This window comes from Phalacrocorax aristotelis, chromosome 7 (genome assembly GCF_949628215.1).
Source record: "Phalacrocorax aristotelis chromosome 7, bGulAri2.1, whole genome shotgun sequence".
Lineage (NCBI taxonomy): Eukaryota > Metazoa > Chordata > Aves > Suliformes > Phalacrocoracidae > Phalacrocorax > Phalacrocorax aristotelis.
The window spans coordinates 7,741,742-7,766,331 of NC_134282.1; the positions used below are offsets into that span (position 1 = coordinate 7,741,742).

The window sequence follows — 24,590 nt, forward strand, 5'->3', positions numbered from 1 at the left end:
ATGCTAGACACCTTTAATGAAAAGGAAAAAAGTCACAGGATAGCCAGAGAGCCAAACATTAAAGATGTGATTTACCCTGAATTCCCTGTCGTATTTGTACCTCAAGTCATTTTCTAGATGAATACTCAGATAAAGTTGCATGGTAATTATTTTATTAGGTCACTTTCAAAGTTAAAGTAAGTTAGTGAAGTTAGTAAGTTAGTCCTTTTAGAAAGAAACAATCTGCATGTTATTTTGGCAATATTTGGTAGGAGAATAACAGATTTTTCTTGTAATTGATTTAATTACAAAAAGTACGTGATGCTAAACCACTAAGAGATGTTATTTGAATGAATGGGTTTCTAACTTGGTTTTTAAGTGAAAGTCAGATTACTTCTTGGACACATAACTATGAAAATATTTTAACAGCATTTTTGCTTGACGCTGTAGTTATGTATTTTATTTTACGTAATGCCTGATCTGTAGTGCTGAGAAAGGCTAATAGCTGCCACCAGTAAAAAAGCACAGGAATCAGCAGTGAAAAGCCAGAAAATACCTAGCAGCTCCATTGGCCCTCCTTGTGGTCATGCCATGCTGGAGTTTCCGAGGCTGAATTGACTCTCAGGTCCCATTAGTGTCATACTTTCTGTTGGACTCTTTTTGTTGGGGTGAAGGAAAGGGAAGGCTGCCGTGTGCAATTGCGGCATGGGTCACACCACCCAGGAGATGGCAGGGAATATATCCATACTGCTCCACTCTCTCAGTAGTATTGTACCAGCCATTAACGAGGCTGAGCTGGACAAGCAACTCTACTAAGAGTGTTACTGAAGTTTCCATCTACATCCAGGTCTGTCACTCGTGCCCTCTAATGCATAGAGCCCTTCTGGGTGGCTGGACTTGTTTTCAGGATGTGTGAGACTTGATTTCATCGAATCATCATAGAATCATAGAATACAAGGTTGGAAGGGACCTCAAGGATCATCTGGTCCAACCTTTCTTGCCAAAAGCACAGCCTAGACAAGCCCAGCACCCCATCCAGCTGAATGTGTCCGATGTTGGGGAATCCACCACTCCCCTGGGGAGATGATTCCGATGGCTGATTGTTCTTATTGTGAAAAATTTTCCTCTTGTGTCCAATTGGAATCTCCCCAGATTTCAGCTGATAGCTTTTGCATGTAGATGCTCTTCTCAGCTTCTAGGTGACAATCCTCAGTTCATGGGACAGTTCTGGTAGGAAGGTGCCATTGGCGACTGCAGAGGGAAACCTTTCTAAACCACCTCACTGTACCAGCTGGCCTCTACATCTGCTCAGCTGTTAGGGTGTCAGACCCACTCAGAGAGCCTGGGAGATCGGGGTCACTGGCCTCGGGGGCAGACGCGATATCATGGGCACACATTAGAGCTCAGGCCAGCGCCACGTACATACATTCATTAGCACAGGCAGCAGTGTCCTGTTGACAATAACGGAGCATCTGTTGGCACTGTAGGCAAGAGGATGCAAGGTCACCTCTTGCTGAAGGCGTCCGCCAAGCATGTACCAGCCTTTCCTTTCTAGTCATCCCCTACGGCCTCCCTAAGCTGGAGAAGTCTATGTTCAGCTTAACTGTGGTCCATATAATAGTAATGTCAGTTTAGCCTATGGTCCAGGATGCCTTTTCTCTTGCCCCTGAGGAGCTGAGGTTCTTCAGGGGCTGGCTGAAGTGTTCCTGCGTATAAACCTGGTTTTTCAATTGAGTCAGAACCTGGAGTTCAGTCATGGGACTGTTTCTGGGTCCCACCAGTCTATCCCTTGTCTTGCATCCACCAGTAACAGCCTTTTCTATCACGCATAACTTGCTGATGCATATAAAGTACCATCTGAAATTATTTTAAGAAGTTTTAATACCACCCCAGTCATGTGGTACTTGAAGAGTGCACATAGGTTGGTTTTCAGATGCAGCTGTGTTTTACTGTTCTATTTATTCTGTGTGTGTTTAGTGTAATATCTAGCATATCATATAGCCCTTGCCAGAGAAAATCTATGAAATATATTTTAATATTCAAAATGCCTCATTATGCAAAAAATATACAGTGGGAACACGAGGTTGAGTAACACAGTGTCTAGGCTATGTTGAAAAGTTGAGCCCATAAATTCTAGGTTGTTGAAGATTTTAAGGAGTTTAAGGAGAATGAAACTAGATGCTTTAAGAAAGGATGTCAAATAAGTGAGAGTTGGGGGAGGAATAAAAGTGGGAAAGCTGTGCAAAGAGGCCAAGGGCAAAAGCATGGCAACGAGACATAAAAATAGCAGGATAGAGATCATACTGCTACCAAAAAATAGCCTGTAGTTCCTCATGTGTATGTGAAACTTGAATAGTGGCCAAGATAACCTTCAAGGAAGAGAAATCCAAGATATTTACTTACAACCTCTCCAGAACACCGATGTATGGATGTAGGTGATGAATTATGTCCCTGTGAAATAGCTCTTTACCCAGTGGAATAAAATCAAGCCAAATTCAATTTTGTTTCTTTATTACTTTAATTGCTGGGATTTAAGATTTCACTTTCTGGTAGTTTGATCTGCAGTCCTTTAAAAATACAATCTCTCATAATTGTATTTAATGAAAACATTCATTACATAATTTTGTATTTGAATTCAATCATACCCTTTGATTTCTACCTTATTTCCAAGCAGTAGAGTTTATTGGAAAACTTTGGAAGAACAGATTTTGTTAAAAGAGAATAGTTTTTTAAGTGTCAGGAAATGTTAAGCATTTTATCGTGATTTCCCACAGTCATTGCTCTTGCAAATTTGATTTACCAGTTCACTAAAATACTCTTTTTGAAAATATTGCATCTAGATGTAAGGGGAAGGGAGTTTATGGACTCAGAAATTGAGATAAGAAGTTCAGAAATAGCCCTTATTAGATTTTCTTGGGCTTTTTGCTTATGTATTTTGTTCTGACATTTTGTGGAGCCTCTTAGGTGGGAAACAGAATGAAATGTTTCCTTAAAGCAGCACTTCTGCCTACAAAGCAAACGTGCGTGCAGTTTAGCTCATCGGATTAATTTGCTCTCAGGTGCATGCATTTTCATTCTAGAATATTTTGGGGTTTATATATAAATATCTGTAGCTCTTTAAGGTAAGGCTCATTCTCGGTATTTATTTTGCAGGAGATTTTCTTCTTTCTATAATGGGATGGATTAAAAATAGCCAAGATTCAATCAAAAGGCCAAGCAAGGCAAACTAATCTGGTTTTGAACTACTGAGCTGGCGTATACACCGAAAGAGGGATTGGCTCTGGGCTTTTTACGTTGCTTTGCATCTGGCAGAGCTACCTTTAACTGCAAGTTTCTTTTTGAGTGAAGTCCAGCTTAGTGGTCTTATCAGTACTCATCCCAACCAAATAAGCTTTTCTCAGAAAACAGGGAATCGATAGACTCTAAGTTTATGTAGTGACTTAATACCTGTCAGGGCACTGAATAATGCCAGAACCTGGGGATTTGCCTGCAGAAAGCCTCCCAGAAGTTGGTGATGCTCTTAGCAGCAGCATTAACTTCTAATCTATGATTTTCTTTCTCTGTGGGGAAATGGGGTGATGTTTTGTATGTAAGTGTAGCCAGCTGCATCGATCTTTAGATACCCATCTCCCTGAAAGGGAGTGTAATGAATGAGTGTTGAGCAGTCATGTTTAGGCAATTGATGATGTTCTCTGATTTACCAAGTGCCTCGAGCACCTCTGGCTCCTTTTAACCTCTTCATCGATGTTATCTTTAAAGGTGTCTCTTAAAATTTATCTTTTCTGTAACAAGCTTTTTTGTGGTTGGGCTTCCCTTTTGTCTACCCTTTTCCTCCCTGCATATACTTTCTCCCAAAGTAATCTCATTATTCTTCGGCTGTAGCACTATACCAGTATGTTGGCTCCAAAACCGGTTTCTCAGTCTTCCACACACTGTGTGTCTGCCAGGTTTTTTTCCCCCAACATTTCCTGTTGGTATTTTATTTTTCACTATTTAGATTAGTTTCTGTCACACCCACAACATTCCTAAATCCTGTTTTATCCTTTTTTTGCTCAGTGTTGCCACCATTTCTTTCAACAGTACTCATGGCACTGGGATTCTTTCAGATGTTTTCTCATTCTCTGTTTGTGTCCCAACTTCAGTCGCCAAGAATCAGCCCACTTCTTGGTGCAGAAAGCCTTGACTCCAGCAGTTTCCTGCTCTAAATTATTTTCTCACATTTTTGTCCTGATCCATTGAGACACTTCAAGTAGCATATTTTTCCACTCTGCTCTTCTATTTCGGTTTCACCGCAGTTCATCTCTTTAGTTTGTACTTCTGCTCAAAATAGAAAATTTACAGTAGCATTGCCGGAGAAGCAGTATTGCAGCGGCACTTTGAATGGCTAGAAATGAAGCTAGATGGCAGCATGAAGGGTGATGCAGTAGTTGAGACCATGCAATGCCTGGAAGGAATGTGTTACCTAGATGGATTTAAAAGCAACTACATTTTTAGAGGATGTGCTGGAAGAATTGAGAAGGTTTAGACATGGTTTACTTATCAAGTATAGTAAACAGAGCCAAGTCAGAGATAACACCTTGGATACATCCTTCTAAGAAGAATACTGGGGTTCTCCTGGTCTCTGGGATAAAAGGATGAGAAAAAAACTTGTGGGAGAAGATTAAGAGCTATGTTTCCACTGCTTTATCTTGCACCACTGTGTGAATATCCCCAAGTAAATGTTAAAGCTCTCTGACTTGGATTTTAGTTCAGAAAGCTCTGGAGAGTCAAGGTGGATTGGCAAGTCATCAGCGTAAAGATCACAGCTGATTTGGTTTCTATGAGTCGGCCACGAGCCTTGCCTTGGATAACCGTTTTGAAACTCTTCTGGAAAATAACAGGTGGGATGGGAATAATGCTGTGAAAAAGATCCAGATGGAATAATTAGCTGCAGGGGTAAAAAAAAAAAAAAAAAAAGAGAGAGTGGCATTAAAATAGGCAAAATTTCAGGAAAGCAACAGTGTCAGTGGTGGTAAAGTTACTGACAGTGGTGTGGACAGAGGTGTCTGGGAAAGGTGTCGGTAGGGACCTCACCCCATGTGACCTTACCTGAGAGTCATCCCCAGTTCTGGGGCTGATCTGCCTCTTTTGTTCTGGGCTCTGTTTTCTCTGATGGCACCTGCATGGTTAGAAATTTTACCTTGACATACGTCTGCTTGTTTGTGCCTCTCAGCAAATCTGCTTCTGCTGTGCAATCTGTACGTAGCTTCTGCCTCAAACTGTACCAGACACAGCACAAGCTCGGATGTAGGGTGTCCAAACGAGGAACGTGTTGGTTTAATACAAGCATTCTGCAGGGGGAAGAAAGTTGTTTATTTTACAGAGGCTTAGAATTATATCACAGCAAGGAAATGCACTGCAGGAGAGGTGGGATTTATAAATCCTTGGGACAGGGGATGGTATTCCTTTCATGTTCAGTGCACAGTACTGTATGTGCCTCTGGTAGCAATCCAGACTCTGTTAGTGGAGCATATTTGTGGCACATAGGTCCAGCTCAGTGTGCTTTAGGCTCTTACATCTTCCATCAGTTGTGCGTCATGGAAAAAACAACAGGGGAGAGAATACTACTTGTAGAGGTGGAGTACAGGTAATGAAGAGGGGAGAGGGAAACCCAGAGTTCGTCCATCCGCAGGGGGGAAATACTGAAATCAGGGCACAGCACCAGGCTGAAAGACAGAGCATAGCATCTTGCCAAAGAGACCCAGTGCCTAGAGTTTGGGAGAAAAAAATTAATGAATACAGAAAATAATCAAAAACAGTTACAGGAAAAGAAAGATTTGCTACCAGCCCTTTTTGCTGAGAAAATAATCTTGTTCTCACCAACTTCCAACTATACACCTCAGAGGCTGTCAGCTAACTGAATCAGAAAAATATGAGTAATTTATTCACAAGAGGTGGATATTTCAATGAGGTTTTGAAAGCAAAGGTTGTAAGATAAGCTGTTTGTTAGCCGTGTTAATCTGGTTCATAGGGAACAGCCATATTATACTTTACTGTTGCTTCTGATGAAAATCTGAGCAGTATTATTCTTCTCACAAGATCCGTTAAGTGCTGGAGTGCTGAAAAGTGATGATCAAAAAGGTGATGCATCTTCCCTGGAGTAAAGGATGCACAACTACCTATTCCTGAGCTGATGACTGCAGCGTATACATGACACGCTTTTTAAGAATAACTCCATTGCAAATAAGCCTGGAAGGAACTTTTCTGTCAGCTGTGGCCCTGCACTCACCAAGTTGCCATGGGGTGATGGTTATGAGTCGGGGGTCTGACTTTTCAGCTCCTCTCTCAGTGTGCTGTACAACCACGGTCAAAACACGTACTTTCTCCATGTCTGAGATTTCCTTTCTGTGGGTAGGACACACAAGGGTGGTGATGGCTCATTCATCTTCAGTTGAGGCATGTGCATGACAGATTTCAACGAACTTAATATGCCAGGCACATAGGAAGCAGTCCTCCAGATGTACCCAAGTGGAAGGGTTTGGATTCATGTGCCTGAGGTCGATGGGTTAAAGCAATGGTCGAGGTCCTGGGGCACTGCCGGCACTTGCCATTCAGCAAAACAGCAATCTCCCCATGAAATGAAAGCACGACCAGCTTTATGGTATATTGTGCTTCTCTGAATTTCAAATCTGTTCTTCTTTAGAAACATTGGCTCAGTTTGCTTAAATTCCTGTTTAAACTCGGGGAAGTTGAAGGTTGAATATTTTTGGGAACTTTCCAAAATATTAAGCTCTTGCTTAATGCATAAGTTGCTTTGCTACATACTCCTGATGAAAAGGTATGTACTTTTCGTCGTCTGAAGGCTTGCCGTGAAATCTGAAAACTTCAGGCTGTGTCACTTTAATACACAAACATGCTAAGCAATACAAAAGGCTTAAAATCAAAGCTGTGCTGTTATCTCTTCAGACCAGGAGCTTTTTCAAGGAGGTTCTAATGCAGAAGCAGAATAACTTCCAGTTGCGTCTTTGAAGTGTTTTTAGTGTGATATCGTGGACATTTAATCTCTGCTGTGGCTGCTCTTAAAAATAGTGAGAAATTGCGGAGTGAAGCAGTAAGGAAAAGAAGCTGTTTGAACATTTAATCAGTCTCACTTGATAAGAGGCTGCTGGTTCGGTCCCAGTACAGAAGTAAACCTGGTCATGGCTATAACTTTAAGTCTGATGCTGCTGAAATGTCCCAGTTTAGGTGTAGTACAGTGTGATGATGTATAGAGATATAAAAACTACTAAAGTGATGACTACAACATAGGCTTTAATGTTATCCCAAGACTCAGAGCATGCATTTGCAGTTGGAGTCGATGGAGAGGCAGCATGTCTTGGCTCGTAGCAGAGTGCTGCTTATTCACATCTGTAAATCAGGGTATCAGGAAGTCACTTTTTCCCCCTTAGGTAAATGCACTCAAAGTTGCACTGAGATTATTTTCCTCATGTTTGCATGGTTTTTGCCTCTATGTGTTCGGTTTTCTGGTTTTGCGTTTGGTGGTTGTTTTTGTTCTGCAATGGCATTAAACTCTGGCAGCTAACACAGGGAAAGAGGTGTTTGCTGAAACACTGGACCCTAATCCCAGCCACAGGGTTTCAGCAGCAAGTCATTTGGCTGATTAATTTTCTTGCTCAGCCCCCATTTCTCCATCTATTCAGTGATGAAAATAGCCTGAAATCTACTTGACCTTCTGCCTTGTTAATAAGTGTGATTAACAACCCCATGTTCTAATGAGCTAGAGAAACAAAATTACTGTGTACTATCATATTTAATTAAACTGTGTTTCAGGAAGCTGTTGTTTATATGGTAACTTCTATTTCCCTGGCATTGGTTTAATCTTTCCTTTTTCTAACTTCATTCCCCTTTACTTCTCCCTTTCATTAGTATCCCTTTGTTCTTTTTTCCTGTGTCTCTGGCTTGCCTCCTTATTTTCCCTTCTTTCTCAATTTGCTGTAATTTGGCTAGTCAGGCACTAAAGTGATGTGAATGATACAGAAATACTTCCAAAGGCAGATGCAGTTCTGCTTTCATTGCTGCCTCCATGACCGTGTGTGGGCAAAGCATCGGAGCACGATGGAGTTCCGGGGTGGATAATGGGAACTGAGGGGTGTGCAGGAAGGGCAGGCACTCCTCAAAGAAAACAAGCAAACAGGTTGGTTCTCCTGTTAAGGGTAAGATTGAAAAAGGAGGTGGAAAGCCCCAGAGGCTTCTCCTGAACTCTGCATCTCTTTGCTGGTGGTCCGCTGCCTTTGCAAATGCCGGGTGAGAAGGTACGAAGGGTGAGCCTGTTGCAAACAGTCTCATCGCTCTGCTCTGCTGCTGTTGCAGCCTGGTGGCATGGTGCACCTTGCACCCCACTGCCCTGGACAAGCCATCGCACCTCGCTCTGCACACTTCGCTTTCCAACTCAATGCAAACTTCACTCTGTCTGCAGGTGCTTCCCACTTTGCAGGTGGGCTCTGTGTATGCATCGACCAAGAGTGTTAGCTGGTGTCCATGTGCTTACAGGCATTTGGGCTCAGTAAGCAAAGATGTGTTGATCACACAAGCAAGAGAAATTCTTTTTTTATTCTTTAACTATGTACGTTTTTAGAGGGAAGAAATAATAACATCCAGGCATTGCTGTTTATCCTAACTGGAGGCCTGATTTATGCCTCTCCTTTTCTCAAGGGTACTGCTCTCAGTGTTTATGTAGTGAAATGGCACTAGAAAATGAACATGCTTTGGAAGCTATTTATGGATTTGAATTGGCTGCTTTTCTATTTAATGAAGTCCCTGTCTTTGAGTCTGTGCCATTTAATTAAATGGTTTGTATAATTATTCTCTGTCATCAATTCTGTCCGCTCTGGAAGGTTTGTGTTTTCTTACTGAAGAAGGTGTTACATTTAATGCTGGTTTGTAAGTCCTTCAACTTGGGAGACAAAACAGCACAGAACTAAGACTAAGTTAAGTGGGTTAAGATGCCACTAAAGCCATTCTTTTTCTCCTCAGTTACTGATGTACCAAGGCTTTCTCTTATTCTTCCTCATTTTAGGAAGAGGAGCTGCGATCCAATCTTTGTGTCAATACAGACATCATCTGTGCACTCTTGGCAGAATAACTAGCCTGGCTCTTTCTTTGCTATAACGCTGGAGGTATTTCAGGCTTATGAAAGGTCTGGCATCCTTCACATGCAGGTAGTACCTCTTCGCAGCCTCAACAGCTGCTTTGTGTAACGTAACTCATAGCAGTGGAGTAACTAAAGCATCTCTTGCTTCAGAGCATTCTCTACATCCTTACCTGTTTGACCTGTTAACGTGCGATGCTCATCAGAGGGAAGGTTTCCTTCTCAGCAGCAGTCACTTTGGTGATAGAGATTTCAGAGTAACCTGGTTCTCCATGAGAGTTTGTGGGTGACAGATTCCTTCTGGCCAAGTGGAGACCCCTGTGTGGAAGATGCATCTCCAGTTTTAGCACTTGACCTTAGCTTTGGTAAGTTGAGGCAGATCCTTTCCTCTCCTGCTGTAATCTTTGGGGTTTTTAAAATAATTTTCCTTTTTTGTTGTTGTTGTTTTCGTAAACCCTCAGATGTTCTCTTGATCCTCAAATTCCAGGTATAAGAACTAGACACTTTTCCATTAACGATTCCATAATAACTTTACTACAATCATTATTATTCCTCTATTTATACATCTTAGGATTCCAGTAGCCTTTTTAAACCCTATGTCCTACCATAATCTTATGTTTGAGCTGCTTATCCCCCACATGATCACAAAGTCTCACAGGCAAGAAAAATCTTTTTTCCTGGCAGACTGGTGTTACAGTGGCACACATGGAGAGAAGACAAAAGTTTGCTTTATTCTTGAATGGCGTTGGATTAGTTTTACATGAGCTGTGAATGCGGTACTTTCCTTGCTAGCTCCCAGCTCATTATTTGCAACACGGGTCAATACAGTGGCCTTTTCAAGTCTGAAAGGAGAAGAGGACCTAAGCAAAAGAACCATAATTGCATTTAAACAGAGCTCATTGAATCTCAAAGTTATCTTCACAAATAATAATTTCCGTATACATCACTAAAGGAAAATGTCATCAGGCCCCCGTGGTAAATTGTTTAAAGGACTACATGGCCACATTTTCCTCGTTAACTGTTTGTGTGCAGGGTTTGTTCCAGCATTTGAAGAGACAGCAGGGAACTCCAGTAAATACGGCTGGAACAAATTGCAGTTTTGTCGTCTATTCATTAATCCCTCCAGCTCCTCGGAGTGAGCGGCACAGCAGAACTGCCTAGATTACCCCTGAGGCTCTGCGGCTTCACATACTTTCTTTCTCACACTGAAGTGGTTTATCTCAATTCTTATCTCCTTCTCATCACAGCATTGGGTATAACATGGGGCTAATTATTAATGGGATTTCTTAATACAGAATTTTTATAAGGTCAGTGCTAAGAGAAATGGGGACCTAAATGAAAGCTTAAGAACTGCTTCCAGTGTTAGACTTTTTAGTAAAAGCCTTATCAGGACAGGACGTGACTGTTGGGCTCCAGGGGACAACGTCTGGTCAAAGCTTCTGCTCCAGAGCAGAAGCAGGTGACGTGCTGCCTGCTTCTGCAGTGTTTGGGTGTGCTGGGTCATTAAGGTGGTGATGTGCAGGTGAGTTATGACTGTGGAAGGCAAAATAATAGTACTTTGTATGTTAACACTCAGAATTATTTGAAAATTCCTCTCCATTGTCGACTTGTTAAGCTTCCTGGAGTTTTGAAATGGTACTGGAATGATTTACAGAAATATTTCGTTCAGGAGCGCTGGACTCTGTATTGGGAAAAGGAGCAGTGGGAGCCTTGCAGGTAGCCAAGTCCTTGGGGGACAATGTGCCCAGAGCAGCGGAGTGGGAACCAGTGTGTGTCTGATACTGTGCTTCCTCTATTCTTTTAAGTCCATAAAAAACCCCTTATACATTTATTTTTAGAACGAACCGTACCTGTCTTCCACCCACAGTTATGAAAACATAATGCAGAAGGGCTGGACTTTATTTAACCTTGTGGTGTGGCCTAAACCCTAAGGAGTGACTTACAGATCAGCATCTGTGCACCTGCCTTTCTGCATGAGAGCCTGCAAATACAGAACAGCTCTGTATGAGCCATCTGTACTTCAGCTAAAAGTAATGGTCAGGGCTGTGGTGAGCCTCGGCCTACCAGTTCCCAACCAGTGTTCCTCTCAGCATGCTTCACACCGCACTGTCAGGTGGTGAGTAACAAAGAGAACGTGAGCAATACTGGTATGTTTCTGCGCTGGGCATTGTAGGAAAAGCAAATTCCTAGCTGTATGTAAGGTATCTTGTGTGCTGCTCTCTTCATCCGTCACCTGATAGCAATGCCTTGCTCCATCCTGGAGACATCGCAGTTAGTGCAAGCGCCCTGAGTGTGCAGTTCCCTGCTCTGCGTGACCGGGGCGGTATCGAGCTGAAGCTATTTAAGGAAGCATTTGCCAAAACTGTGACTTTTTCAATGGGAAAAGCAATTTCTTGTTCCTTAACTTCATTCTCTAGATAAATTAAATTGTTTGGACTACTTTTTTTTTTTTCCCCAAAATAAGAATCTAAAATAGAATGCAAGTCTCTGACCAGATGGTTGAATTTTCGTAAAATTCAAAGCAGGTGAAAGTAGAGTCTTCTCGGTCTCCTGTGTAACAAACTAATTCAGCCCAAACCAAATCTTTCTACTTCTTGTGATGATTTCTGCTTGGCAGAAAGTGATGTCTCTAAATCAGGAGAGACCATTTAGCCTAAGATATTCCACTACACTCATTCTTTCTTTGCTTGGAGAGGGAGAACAACAGCAAAGAAAGAAAAAAGCTTTTTGCTATTTCGTTGAGTCTAATAGGCTATAAATACATCTTTGCTTCAACTAAAGTAGCAGAACGAAAAGTTTCTGGTAAAAACTGATTCTTCATAAACCGTCTTGTATCCCACTGCTATTTGGAAAAGAAATACCTGTAGAAATCCCCTGGAGTGGTTTTAAGGCACTTTAATTGCTGATGAAGGCTTTCATTTCAGGATCTGCATTGATGCAAGATTACAGTTGCGAAGCTTTAAACATAATTTTCTCAGGGGTTGCACAAAGTTGCAGTTGTTTTGCAAAACTTGATTTTTTTCATCTTCTATGTTGAAATTGATGGGCTCAGAAAAATACAAAATGCAGTGTTTTTCTATATCAAAAAATGCTTGATGTCTAGCTTGCAAAATAAGAGTTCAATACTCTTGTAAAGTTAGTTGGTTTTATGACATTTCTACCATTATTTTCAGTGTTGTTTCTCTTGCTTCTGCTTTTTTATGCCAATATAAAAAAAATTATCCCCCATTGCTTAGATTTTATTATAGTAATATAAGAAAATGTTTCAGTTCTTCCTGGTTGGGTGAAATTTTTCTGGCAGGTCTTCACAGCAAATGCAGTCCCTGCTGGTATAGCTGTATAGGCGTTTATATTTAGTAATCCCTTGCAACCATAAATTGTAATTTGGGACCCAGATTTTTCTTCACTGTTAACTGGTAATGAATAAGTATTTTTGTGCATTTTTAACAGTTCCTAATTTAATATTCAGCTCGTCTATGTTAATAGTTACACCCAATTAGCATAAAAATTGGGTTAAATCTTGACATACCTAATTGTTATTAGTAATTCATTCAAACATATTTTGCTTTGTTCCATTGGCTAAATCATGCCTTTTGGCAAATAGAGATATTAGTCTTATATGCCGAATACTAACGTCCTTTAGATATGGCCATGTGGACATGGTAGTCATAATTATTGCTTGTCTTTTGTGTCTGTGCTTGCGTCTTCCAGGATTTATGAAATACATCACCTTTACAATAAGCTTCAGCTTCCTATTTGTTAAAACTAACAGAAGCATTATAAAACAAGTGCTTTGTCTGTGGCTAATTTTCAGTTTAATTTACCCACTAATCTTAATTCTTCTCCTAAAAAGGGCATGAATAATAATTGGCTTCCTAGCACAATTAAGATTCAGAGTTTGTATCTGTGCATATGCAATTTAAGTGCTAATGCATTTCCTTTTATTAGGGTAATAACTCCTCTTATTCTCATTATTCTTAATATATTTACTAAACACTTTTTGGGTGGATATATGCAGTTGTCTAAACAACCAGAATAAATATTCTGGGTGGAGTAACCATCCCAAGGAATTCTCCGGAAATATTTTTAGAGAGTCACAGAAGGGCTGAGGTTGGAGGTGCCTCTGGAGACCGTCCAGTCCAACCTCTGCTGCAGCTGGGGCAGCTGGGGCAGGTTGCTCAAGAACATGTCCAGTTGGGCTTTGACTGTCTCCAAAAGTAGAGTCTCCACAGCCTCTCCAGGCAACCTGCCTCAGTGTTTGACTGCCCTCACCATGAAAAAAAAGTTCTTTCTTCTTGCTACATGGAATGTCCTGTGTTTCAGTTTGTGCCCATCACCTCTTGCCATTCACAGGGCACCACTGAGAAGAGCCTGGTGCCACCAGTTGTGTTTGTACACATGGATAAAATCCCTCTGAGCCTTCTGTTCGTTGGGCTGAACAGTCCCAGCTCTCTTAGCCTCTTCTTGTACAACAGATGCTTTAATCCATTAATCATCTTTGTGTCCCTTCACTGGAGTCACTTCAGTATGTCCCTGTCTCTGTTCTACTGGGAAGCCCAGCACTGGGCCCAGCACTCCAGATGCATTTCACCAGAGCTGAGCAGAGGAGAAGGATCACCTCCCTCGACCTGCTGGCAATGGTCGACCTAATGCAGCCCAGTGTGCTGTTGGCCCTCTTTGCTGCTAGGGCACATGGCTGGCTCATGTTCAGCTTCTTGTCCACCAGGACACCCAGGTCCTTCTTCAGCCAGCTTTCCAGCTGGTTAGCCCCCAGTGTGTAGTGGTGCGTGGGATTGTTCGTCCCCAGGGGCATGACTTGGTGTTTCCCTTTGTTGAACTTCATGGGGTTTCTGTTGGCTCATTTCTCCAGCATGTCCAGGTCGCTCAAACTTGGCAGGACATCCCTCTGGTATATCAAGTGCTCCTCCCAGTTTCGTATCATCTGCAAAGTTACTGAGGGTGCACTCTGTCCCATCATCCAGGTTCACTGAGGAGAATATCCTTGATTTCCTTGTGAGTATAATTTCACTTCATGCCTGTATGAACCGAAGCATTTGATTCTTTTCATCAATAATAATAGTTGTAATAGTGATTAGCCAAAACTTACAAGAAGAATATGTGTTCTGACTTGATATACATGCTATTTTGAATATTTTCAAATCAATACAGTATATATTAAAGGGATTAAACTGGAGTTGCATGATAGAGTCGGGATAATTTTAAATAGAAATCGTTGAGTGGGTATACTCACAAGGAGTGCCATGCATTTCAGTAAAATCAACTGTGAGTCTATATATCTAATATTGCACAGTGTAGGTCATAAGATCTCAAGGCAGTGGTGACCCAATAAACATTATGCAAATGGTTAATAAGGAGGTGGTTTTGGTATTAGTAAGTCTTCCTCCATGGGGAACTGGCTTGCTGTGATGATTACCCCTAAAGAACAAGGTTGGAAAATAGGGAGACCTATATGAATGCTTGAAAAGATTAGAAAGCATGCGTGATAATGTGACATGTAATAACGTGCCATTCAGTGAGCTCCATCTATTGAGTTTATCAATGAGAAGATAATGGAGTGATTTGATCAATTTGCATGTATTTACATGAGAAAGAGGAATGTAGGTGAGCAGACATTTTACTTGATTCAGTGGCTGAAAGTCACAGATAATAGCAGATTCAGGTTGGAAATAACGTGAACATTTTCTGTGGCATGTGAATTTATCCTCTTAACAGTAAGGATAATTAACTTCCAAGGGCTATGGAAAATTCTCTGTCTCTGAAACAGAGTCGAATATTTTTCAAAATGATGTACTCAAACAATGAGACAGGGAAGTCCTGTGGTCCTGATTCCAGATGCCGGACAAGATAATCATAATGCTCCACCTTGCCTTGATAAAATTGATCTTTTAATTAGGTGTCCAGTTTCCAGAGCACTCCTTGCAGTTCTGAGACATCAGTCCCTCTGCTTTGTTTCTTTCTTCATCTCTAGAATGAGTGACTGCTTGGCTGTATCACACGGAGCATGTTTTGTTAATTTAATTGATTAATTAAAATGAGTTCTTAAAAAAAATTACTTGTACACGTATTTCACTAACCACTCCCTCCTTGAAAGATGGAAAATAATTGTTTTGCATTTATTCTCACCTCTTCTGATCCATGTCCTAATTTAACGAGTACCATGCCAGCATTCGCGTGTATGCTCACTGCAGTGTCACACATTTCTGTATGACTAACGTTGGGGGGAGTGGGAGGGAGAACAGAACATGTAATTTTTACATTACAAATTTTGTTGACTTGCTTCTCATTCTAGGACGTTTAAATAAGTCTATTTAAGAAGTGAGTGACAAGTTCTGTTGTAGGGAAGAAACTAAAATGCATAATTTAAAGCCATAAATGATCATAATTTTTTATTTTTGTCCTTTCTGTTTGGTGATACGTTTATTTGGATTGTTTGTAGCCATAAATCCACATATAGACTGTGTCAAAGAAGATCAAGCTCTCCGTGCTCAAAGCATAAAGTCAGAGCAAAGCTCCACAACAGATGGCCTTTTCTTTCCATTTCATGGACACCAGTTCTCACTGGGCAATTCATTATTTTCTACAGTTGAAGCAGCTGTGGATTACTGTAATTATGGATTTAATATATCTCCGACAATCCAGTGTGAATATTAATTTGAACTTTATACATCTCCTTGGAATCAGGTTAATCTTCTCATGATTATATAGCTTCTGTTCACCTAAAGATGTTTGTGAGGCTAATATTTTTCCTGCTATGGAAATAAGTTGTGCATGGATTGCAAAGTAACAGTGGTGTTTTCAGCATTCAGTTTTGTTGAAAGTCCTAGGAGAGAATTTCTGAGTTCCCCAAATGTTTTCAGATATCATGCTTTTGCTAATAACCTTGTTTTAAATTGTGAGTCTGGCTTTCCTAGGATACATATTGATCAATAGTAAATTATTTACTCAAACATTTAATTTAGAAAAAAAAAAAGACACTTTTTCATAGAAATAATAGGCTAAGCGTACCAGAATTTTGTATTACAGGAAACCTCTGTTAAAGGGTTTCTTTGGCATATTTGTTCTTTAAATAGTTCCTTGCTTTAGAGGGCAAAAGGTTTGCCTTGATGCCATTTGTGGATCTTGTGCTATCCTCTTGAGAGCAGATTATGTTTTGCTATCATATGTTTTCCTTTTGAATAACTATTCATAGCTTCATGTCCTTTTTCCAAGAGGTTTGCCTCAGCAAAATCCCACTGACTTCAGTGGAGTTATTCGTGGTTCGTGCTGATGAAGGAGAGGCGTCCAATCCTAAATGCTGGGTGTGAGACATGAGAGCCAGGGCTGATGTACGTATATGTCTCTGAAATCAGTTGAAGTGGCACACGTGGTCCTGGAGGCAGAATTTTTGTATCTATTTCAATCAACACCAGCCTTCCCTGCAGTGGAGTGTGAATAAGTTGAGAAGGTGGTTTGTCTGCAGTAAGCTTAGCTCTTAGGGAAGCAGGAACCCAAAGAATATTCTTTAACCGTTTCCTTCCTATAGTAAAGCACCCAACACAGCATCAGGATACTGAGAAACAATTCTTAAAAGTTTTACGACTGATTTGTTAATAGAGTAAAATGGGAACAAATACTCCATATGCTGCATGGTGTTTGAATGGCTGGGCAGGGGGAATGTGCTCTTCAACTTGTCCTGCTTCACCCCGGGAAGCAGGGACATCTCTCTACCAGAATGAAGTGGGTCAGGGGGAGACTGACTTTCAGGTCTTTTATTTAATCTGAGATTCCTTTAACCTAGCAATCTGATTTTTTGTATGTATATTTTTGTACTGAACTTTTTGAAATAAACAGGAAAGTTTTATAGCATTACTACAAAAAATCACTAATGGACTCTCTGGAATACACTTCTTGTCCACAACCTTATTGTGCCGTGGTTTTTACCATCCTACAGGGAGATATCTAACTTAAGTGCACTGTTCTTGGAATAAGGAATTGTGTGGTTTGGGTTTGGTTTTTTTATTTAAAAGATGTGAGTCCAGAAACCTGTATATAAAAACATTTTTGCTAAGGAGTGCTAGTGTAAAATATGGAATGTGAAATTCTGAGTGGCATCATTATACGTTTCCAATGGCACCTCTAGTTGAAATCTTTTCTGTGAGCTGGGATGGCAGCAAATAAAGGTCAGATGGTGGCAACAACAGGCTTCCACACCCTGTCTCCACTTCCCAGGAGCACCAAACACACGTGTTGGGTCCAAGGGGACTCTGGAGATGCATCTTAATCCTGTAAGATCCTCTGAAATGCCTAATCTGCATGGGGTTCAGCATCCTAATTTACATGGAAGGCTATTTCTCTGGGATCCCCTAAGGCTTAAGAAAATAACATGAAAGATTTGTCTGTGCTGATGATGTGAGCGGTGGTACTAAGACTTCTAAGCAAGGGTACGTTTGCTGGAATGAGCAAGGGAGCATTTGCTCCCTGGACTTCAGGTGGTGGGAACTGAATTAGCAGGTCTCCTCCCACCATGGGAGAGCCACTTTGCTCTCTGCACCTTACAAATATTGGTGCTTTCATGTGTGTAGAAATAATTTGATCTTTTATCCCATTTTTTAGGCATCAAAGCTAAACTGACTAGTCTGTAATTCTGTTTCTCTCCCTTTATACTATTTTAAAAGTAGCCCCGGCATTTGCCCCTTCCAAATAGCATCTCACCATCTTCTGTGAATTTTCAGAGACGGGGTCGTTAAAGGGATTGTTTCAGCCCATTACCTATGTATACCTGAAAGAATTTCATCTGGCCCAGACAGCTGGAAAATATCTAATCTTTATAAGCACTTTCCAACATGTTCTTTCCCTATTCTGTCTTGAGATTTTGGTTATTTGCCTCTGATATTAGCTGCCGGTTGAATGAAGCAAGGTGAAGATAGTGAGTACTGTAGCAAAAAAAGACATTAAATACTTCAGCTTTTATGGCATCATCTGTCAATAGCTCTTCTACTCTGCTGAGCAGTAGAGCAACATTTTGCCTGGGTTTTTTCTTCTTACAAATGGAGTTGTAGAACCTTTTCTTGCTACCTTTGCTAGCTCCAAGTAATTTTTTTCTTTAGTCTCCATTTGTTTCTCAGTGTTTGTTATTCTTTTATACCCACGCTGTACTCTGACTGTGTATACGTGTCCCTGAGTTTGAGATCACTGAGCAGCTTATGACTTAGCCAGGTTAATTCATAGGTTTTTTCTGCGTTGGGATAGTTTTTGCTCACATCATTTCTCTAAGGAAATATTTGTTCCCCGTACCTTCTTTTCTCCTTCGACTTGCAGCTGCTGGTCCTTTTGTACTGTCAAGCCTTGGAGATCATTAGTGTCCTTCCTTTAAAGTCCTTTGTCTTTATTATGTTCTTTTGCCCCTGAAGAAGTAATCGTCACCTTCATGGAAGTTGTCTTTTGCCTTCCTTATCTTAGGGGGCTTCTCAGTGCTGGTACATCCTGCACCCAAACTGTGGTCTTTGCTGCTATCACCAACACACTCCAAGGCTGCTGGACAACCTGTGCTCTGAAATGTATTTCCTATAATATTATCTGAGCAACTGCAGTACTTCATTACATCTTGTGCTTTGGTTGATTATTCCAGTTCCTGGTTAAAAAACTCAACCTCTCTATTTTTCATTTGGTGTCTCATGGACCTGCACTGTGGTAGTGCCCTCTGCTTCTCTTTTTTACATGATGACTTTTGGCAGGTCTGTCTCCCTTTTACAGATAGGGCCTAGAAGAGCAAATACTCTCTTCATGAGCAGGACACTTCTTTATTTCCATAGCCTCCATTGTCATTATATCATCTGTATTAACAATCTAGTCTTGTGAATTATTTACCGAGCCTCTCTTAGTGCCCAGTTACGTTATAGTTTTGATACTGTATTAATTTCCTTCAGCTCCTTTTGTGTATTCTCCATGATTCTAATAGAGATGTCTAATAGGGTCCTGTTGTGGTTTACCCGGCAACTCAGCCCCACACCGCCGCTCGCTCACTCCCCCACCGGCGGGATGGGGGAGAGAATCAGAAGGGTAACACTCATGGGCTGAGATAAGAACAGTTTAATAATTAAAATAAAATAAAATTGGAATGGAAAGGAAAGGATGAGAGGTGCGAAACCTGGGGGGGGGGGGGGGGAGAGAATGAACCACTGAAAACAAACCGCACGCGATGCAGCCGCCCGCCGACCTGACACCGCACCTCCCCAAGCCGCAAACTGCCCCCCCCCCAATATACTGGTCATGGTGTCACATGGTATAGAATGAGCCTGCCATTGGTCAGTCGGGGTCAGCTGCCCCCCCCGTGGCCCCGCCCCTCCCAGCCCCCCCCGCCACGCGTCAGAGCGCGGGAAGCTGGGAAGATAGCCGACCCCCCCACGGTGAGGAGGATTAACCCCTTCTCAGCCAAAACCAGCACAGGTCCACAGATCAATCCCTCTTTACTCTTCATTATGTTTCCTTCCCATGAGATTAGCATGGCCAACACTACCTTCAACAGGGTTTACACCCGTGTTCATGTGTTGTACCCACCTCAGGCTTTTATTTCTTGAACTCACTTGATCCTACTTAAAAAACTATTTCCCTGAGGTGAACCAGGAGGTGAACAAAGTTGAAATTCCACTTTTCTGTAAGGTGGACTCTGTTCTTGCCCAGCAGTTCATGGTGTATCGTTTCTGAAGAAGGAGACTTGTAGTGACCCACATGGCTTTGAAGGGGAGGGAAACGTGTGAAAAAGAGAGGCAGGAAGATGTGATAGAGGAGTCTTGATAGTCTTTTTAATCCTTCAGTGGTGGATGTGCTACACCAGCAATACCACACTCTAAAACGGATCCTGTATTTTTCCATAGTCTATGGACGTTTGCAGTAGCTGAGCAGGCAGAATGAATTGTCGCAAGAATATTAAGATCATAAATTTGTGGTTTCCCTCCTCTCCCTTTAAATCATGGGAGTTAGTGTGGAGTGCAGGTCTGAGGCAATAAAGTCTCCATCTTCCATTTTTTAAATTGGAAATCTGTGTTTATAAATAATGGCTGTTCCAGCTAATTAGATCCTTCAGTTGCTTGATGTGCCAGTGTGATGATCTTGCCACAGCTCATTTGCAGTCCTCGTTTTTCACGGGGTCATGGAACTGCTTAACACTTGCCATATTAATTAATGCATTTTGTCATAGAGTACTTGGGTCACTTCTTGCACGTTTACATGTGTGCCCATGGAGATGTATCTCCTCTGTGTGCAAGCACTTGCGTGGAGAGCCATGTAATTCAGAAGCTGGCCCCGATGCTCTGCCATCCTGCTCCTCCTGCTGAACCCCACTGCGGGGTGAACAGCAAAAGCAGATTCCTGGGGCATCACCACGTGGGGAGGGTTTTCCACTGCCCACTGTTCATCCAGTGATAACGCAATTTAATAAGACTTTCCCACATACAAGGAAGCTCCCAGAAGGATACACTTTAGAAAAGCAGAGCAATTTTTAGGAGGCAGTACGCATAATTTATAAAAAGCAAGTTTACTTTGGATACGTGCTTCTCATCAATTAAAAGATGTGGGCAAATTTGGTAGTTACAGAAGGATGCTGGCTGCATTTGAGGTTCAGGTTACCACACAGCTGAGGGATTTCACCATTTCCTGATGTCATTTTTATGTAGGGTTCGGGTTTTAGATTTTTTTTTTTTAGTGAACAGAGGAAAATGTGATTTTTTGTGAATAAGATTTGCAAGTATACTTCATTACATGTAGATATTTTAAAATTTATTCTTTATATATGAAATACTAGTTTTCCGTGGTAAGATGAAATACCCTAAAGTCAATTAAGGTATTAAAGTCAATCCTTTATTTAATCTGGAGAGGAGTGCTTCAGACTGAAAACAGATTCACGGGGATGCTGCAGTTTCAATTTTATAAAAGAAATGGATAAGTTCCTGCCAGAAAATAGGTTATTGTGACCGAGAGAGGTAACAGCTCGGCAGTGGGCATTTCTGTTATGCTGCCGTTTTGAAGCAGGGATCTGTGGGAGGGTGCCTGCATGAGCAGGACCACTGTTTCTTTGAAGTTCTCGCTGCTGCAGTGCCTACGGCTCCAAGTTGCTTTCTTGTAGGGGTGATGGTGAGGAAGACTGACCAGCAAATGTTGTACAATTAGTTATAAGTAATGCTGAGGTCAGGTATTTTACAGGAGCATCTAGGATTTAATTCCTTCCTGCAGGAGCAAGAGGGACTCTACAGAGGAAAAGAGGATAAAACTATTTTGAAGCCTCAAAGTAGTGAAATGGGGGTTTTCCCCCTAATTTCTGCCTGCAATGCAAATACATACATTAATGAAAATGGATTCCATGACAGCTGGGGGGGGACCCCAGTGCCGGCTGGAGGAGGAGCGGCCAAGCTGCCGGCAGGCCGGCCGACGTGGTGGGGGGCTCTGCTGCCGGGAGGCCCGTGAGCAGCATCCCGGCGAACGGGCCTCTGGGCTGCAGTCTGCACCAAAATCCGTAAGGGATGCAGGGGAGTTTCTGGTCTGCACAGAAGTTGACTACTGTGGTCTGTGCAATGAGAACTGAGGTACGATGGAAGAGGGTGGAAATGGTGGGTCTTTCTTTTTGAAATTCTTTTTTTTTTTTTTTTTTTTTCCATTTTGTTCACCCAGTAGCCTCTTGGTTTCTTTAATACAAGCACATGCATAAACATGCACTCACACCCTCACACTTTCTCTTTTTTAGTATTCCAGGTACTGGAAGTGACTTTTTAAAGCCAAGATAAAATTACTTTTGTAGTGAATAGAACATAGTACTTTCTGTCTCATCGCTGCAGTGCGGCTAGGGATGTAATTACTCAGACGTGGCTGATCATGTTTCTTGCTGGAAAAGGAGAGGAGTTTGTATCTGTTCCATCATTGCTTTACAGTTTAAATCTTTAATGACATCTAGATGTAATGTGAAAGGCAGTGGCTAAGCAAGAGTGTTGGGTTTTGCTTCTCACCAAGGGGAAAAAACCCCACCTGTGAGATCACACTTGAAATCAGTGTAATCCTGGGCCTCGACACCTATGGAAAAACTTGGTGATTGTGCCGCACGTGGCTCACAACAGCTGCCCATCATGCTGACCTAGGCCGGTGGTCCCAATGGCCTTCTCATCTGCTTGTACCCATCCCTCTCTTGACTTTTACTTGGGCTGCAAGATCTTTGGGACAGGACGGGTATTTTTCCTTAAGTGTTTACAGCCAGCAGTATACAAATAATCACTCAGGTGCCACAAGAGAAATTTCAGAATAGGAAGATGTATAAATTCTTCTTTTGTTTCCTGCTCTTTAGAATTGCTGTGTTAGGGAGAGCACAAAAATAACCCCCTGCAGAGTAAAACCTCTTCTCAAATGAAACATTAAACACAAATGCCAGAACTGGGACTAAAATAATTAGTATACAGTGTATCTTTCAGCCCTCTCTTGGAAGAAGACCACTATTAAAATGTAACATTAAGTATGCTGTACTCATGTGAAGAGCTTGTTTAGTTGTCCTAGAATAATTTTATTCATCTCACATGATTTAGCTTGCGGAAAAATCGAACACAACTTCAGTGATATTTTAAGGTTGCAATTTAATCAGCAATTGATTTTGGAAAACTAAATATAAACCCAGGAACAGCCTGTTGCTGAGTAAAGGTAACTTCTGGTCAGTTCCAGGCCTGAAATATTACAACCTTGTTATCGTTTATTTTTCTCTTTTGTCTTGAGGTTGGCAGGAAAGGCAGAGCACTGGGCAGCAGCCTTTGCCACTTCTTCCTTTTCCAGTTACGCTTGTATCAGAGATGGAAAGCAAAAAAACAAAACCACAACACCCAAACCAGTGCCAGAAAGAGGGACTTTCTATTCCCTCTTACAATGGGAGTGTCATACTCGAAGGAAAGGGATGCTTACGCTTGAAAACCAGAAAGCTGGTTTGCGTTTGGATCTCACCAAGGTGTCTGAGCCCAAGCCCCAAGGGAGAGAGCTGTTCCAGTGGCGGCAGGGATCCTGGGGGGACCAACACCTCTCCAGAAGCAGATGCTCTTCCTTTTTTGCTGCCATTTAAGTTTTTCCACAAGGCTCCATAACATTGGTACAACCATGCCACCTTGTGTTAATTTCTGTTTCCTTATGGCCCCGAGCAGTGAGAGAGAAAAAATTCAAAGAATTTTCTGTGTGTAGATACGTGTGTACATGTATGTCAGTTTTTGATGCTGTTAAATATTCCCTTCTATCTCTCTGTCCGAGCCTGGTTGTGTGTCGATAGCAGGTGCAGTGGTTGCATTCTGTCACTTTGTACTTTAAAATTTAGAATAAAGACATTATATTTTATAGTTATAGTTTCAAAATGTGTTAACGATGAAGAAGTTGAGCTATTGTGGTATGTATGTGTCTAGTCCAGTGTCTAGTCCGTTCTGGACTACCATGAACTCCCTGCTGAAAAGTGGGTTATGCCTCAGCTCGGGAATTTGGGCTGTTATATCCCCAGCTCCTGGACGTTTTGGGTAGGCAGGGGTTGTTTTGGCAGAGAAATGTCCTGTGGATTTTGCACCATGGAGTTAGTAGCATTCAGAGTGTTTTATTGTGACGAGTTACATTTGAGAGTGCTTTAAATTTAAAAAAAAATCGCTATGGATATGCGTAAAGCTTTTCAAAAGAAAACATATTAATTAAACCTTTGCCTCTTTTCTGCATAGTCGGCAGCAGAATATGTGAAGTCTCGCCTGCCTGAAGTCCTAAAACAACATCTTCAAGACTATGAGAAGGACAAGGAGAACAGTGTGCTGTCTTACCAAACCATCCTGGAACAGCAGATTTTATCAATTGATCGAGAAATGCTGGAAAAATTGACTGTATCCTATGATGAAGCAGGTATATTTGTGCTTCTTTCTGAGTTACATTTTACTGAAAAAAAAAAATTGCTCACTTTCACTCTTTCTCCCGAATACTAGTGCTTGTGCTGGCAAATTGAACTTTGTCCTCAAAAGGTATGAGGTGACCCAGTGAAATGTTTCTTTCTTCTAAAATCAAGTTGAGATAGAAAATTTTCCACTTGAGTGACTGAATATTAATGAGCTGAAAGGGCAGTTATTCTTCTAACAATGCTTTGCCCTTTGTAATGCTCTGACGTTGATTGATCTAGCCGTGCCTCTTTATTGTCTCTGCAAGTGGTGTGACTTGGTTTCTGCTGGTTTCTCCTTCACCACTACCTTATTTTTTGGGTTCACTTAGCTAAGAGCGTACTGGATAGTCACAGAATCGGAATTTTTAGATGTGACATGATGCACATGGGTAGCCAAAACCAGATAATGTGTAGAGTGTTGGAGGCATTTTAACAGTGCAATTGCAGAGGTTTTCAGTTTTGATATTTATGTCTTGATAATTTGGAGGTTATAGCTAATACTTTTTACTAGCATTTTGTTTTAAAATAGTTTGAAACGTCTTCCAGCTTTTGGATCCTTCACAG

The 24,590-nt window shown here is 41.5% G+C and overlaps 1 protein-coding gene across 5 annotated transcripts in view; it reads left to right on the forward strand.

Moving 5' to 3' along the window:
- Positions 1-24,590, forward strand: part of PPM1L (protein phosphatase, Mg2+/Mn2+ dependent 1L) — a 111,793-nt gene that overhangs the window by 53,706 nt on the left and 33,497 nt on the right. For all 5 annotated transcript variants that reach the window (XM_075098565.1, XM_075098566.1, XM_075098569.1 and 2 more), the window contains exon 2: positions 23,821-23,995. In XM_075098565.1, coding sequence (XP_074954666.1) covers positions 23,821-23,995 — 175 coding nt within the window. The remainder of the gene's footprint in view (positions 1-23,820; positions 23,996-24,590) is intronic.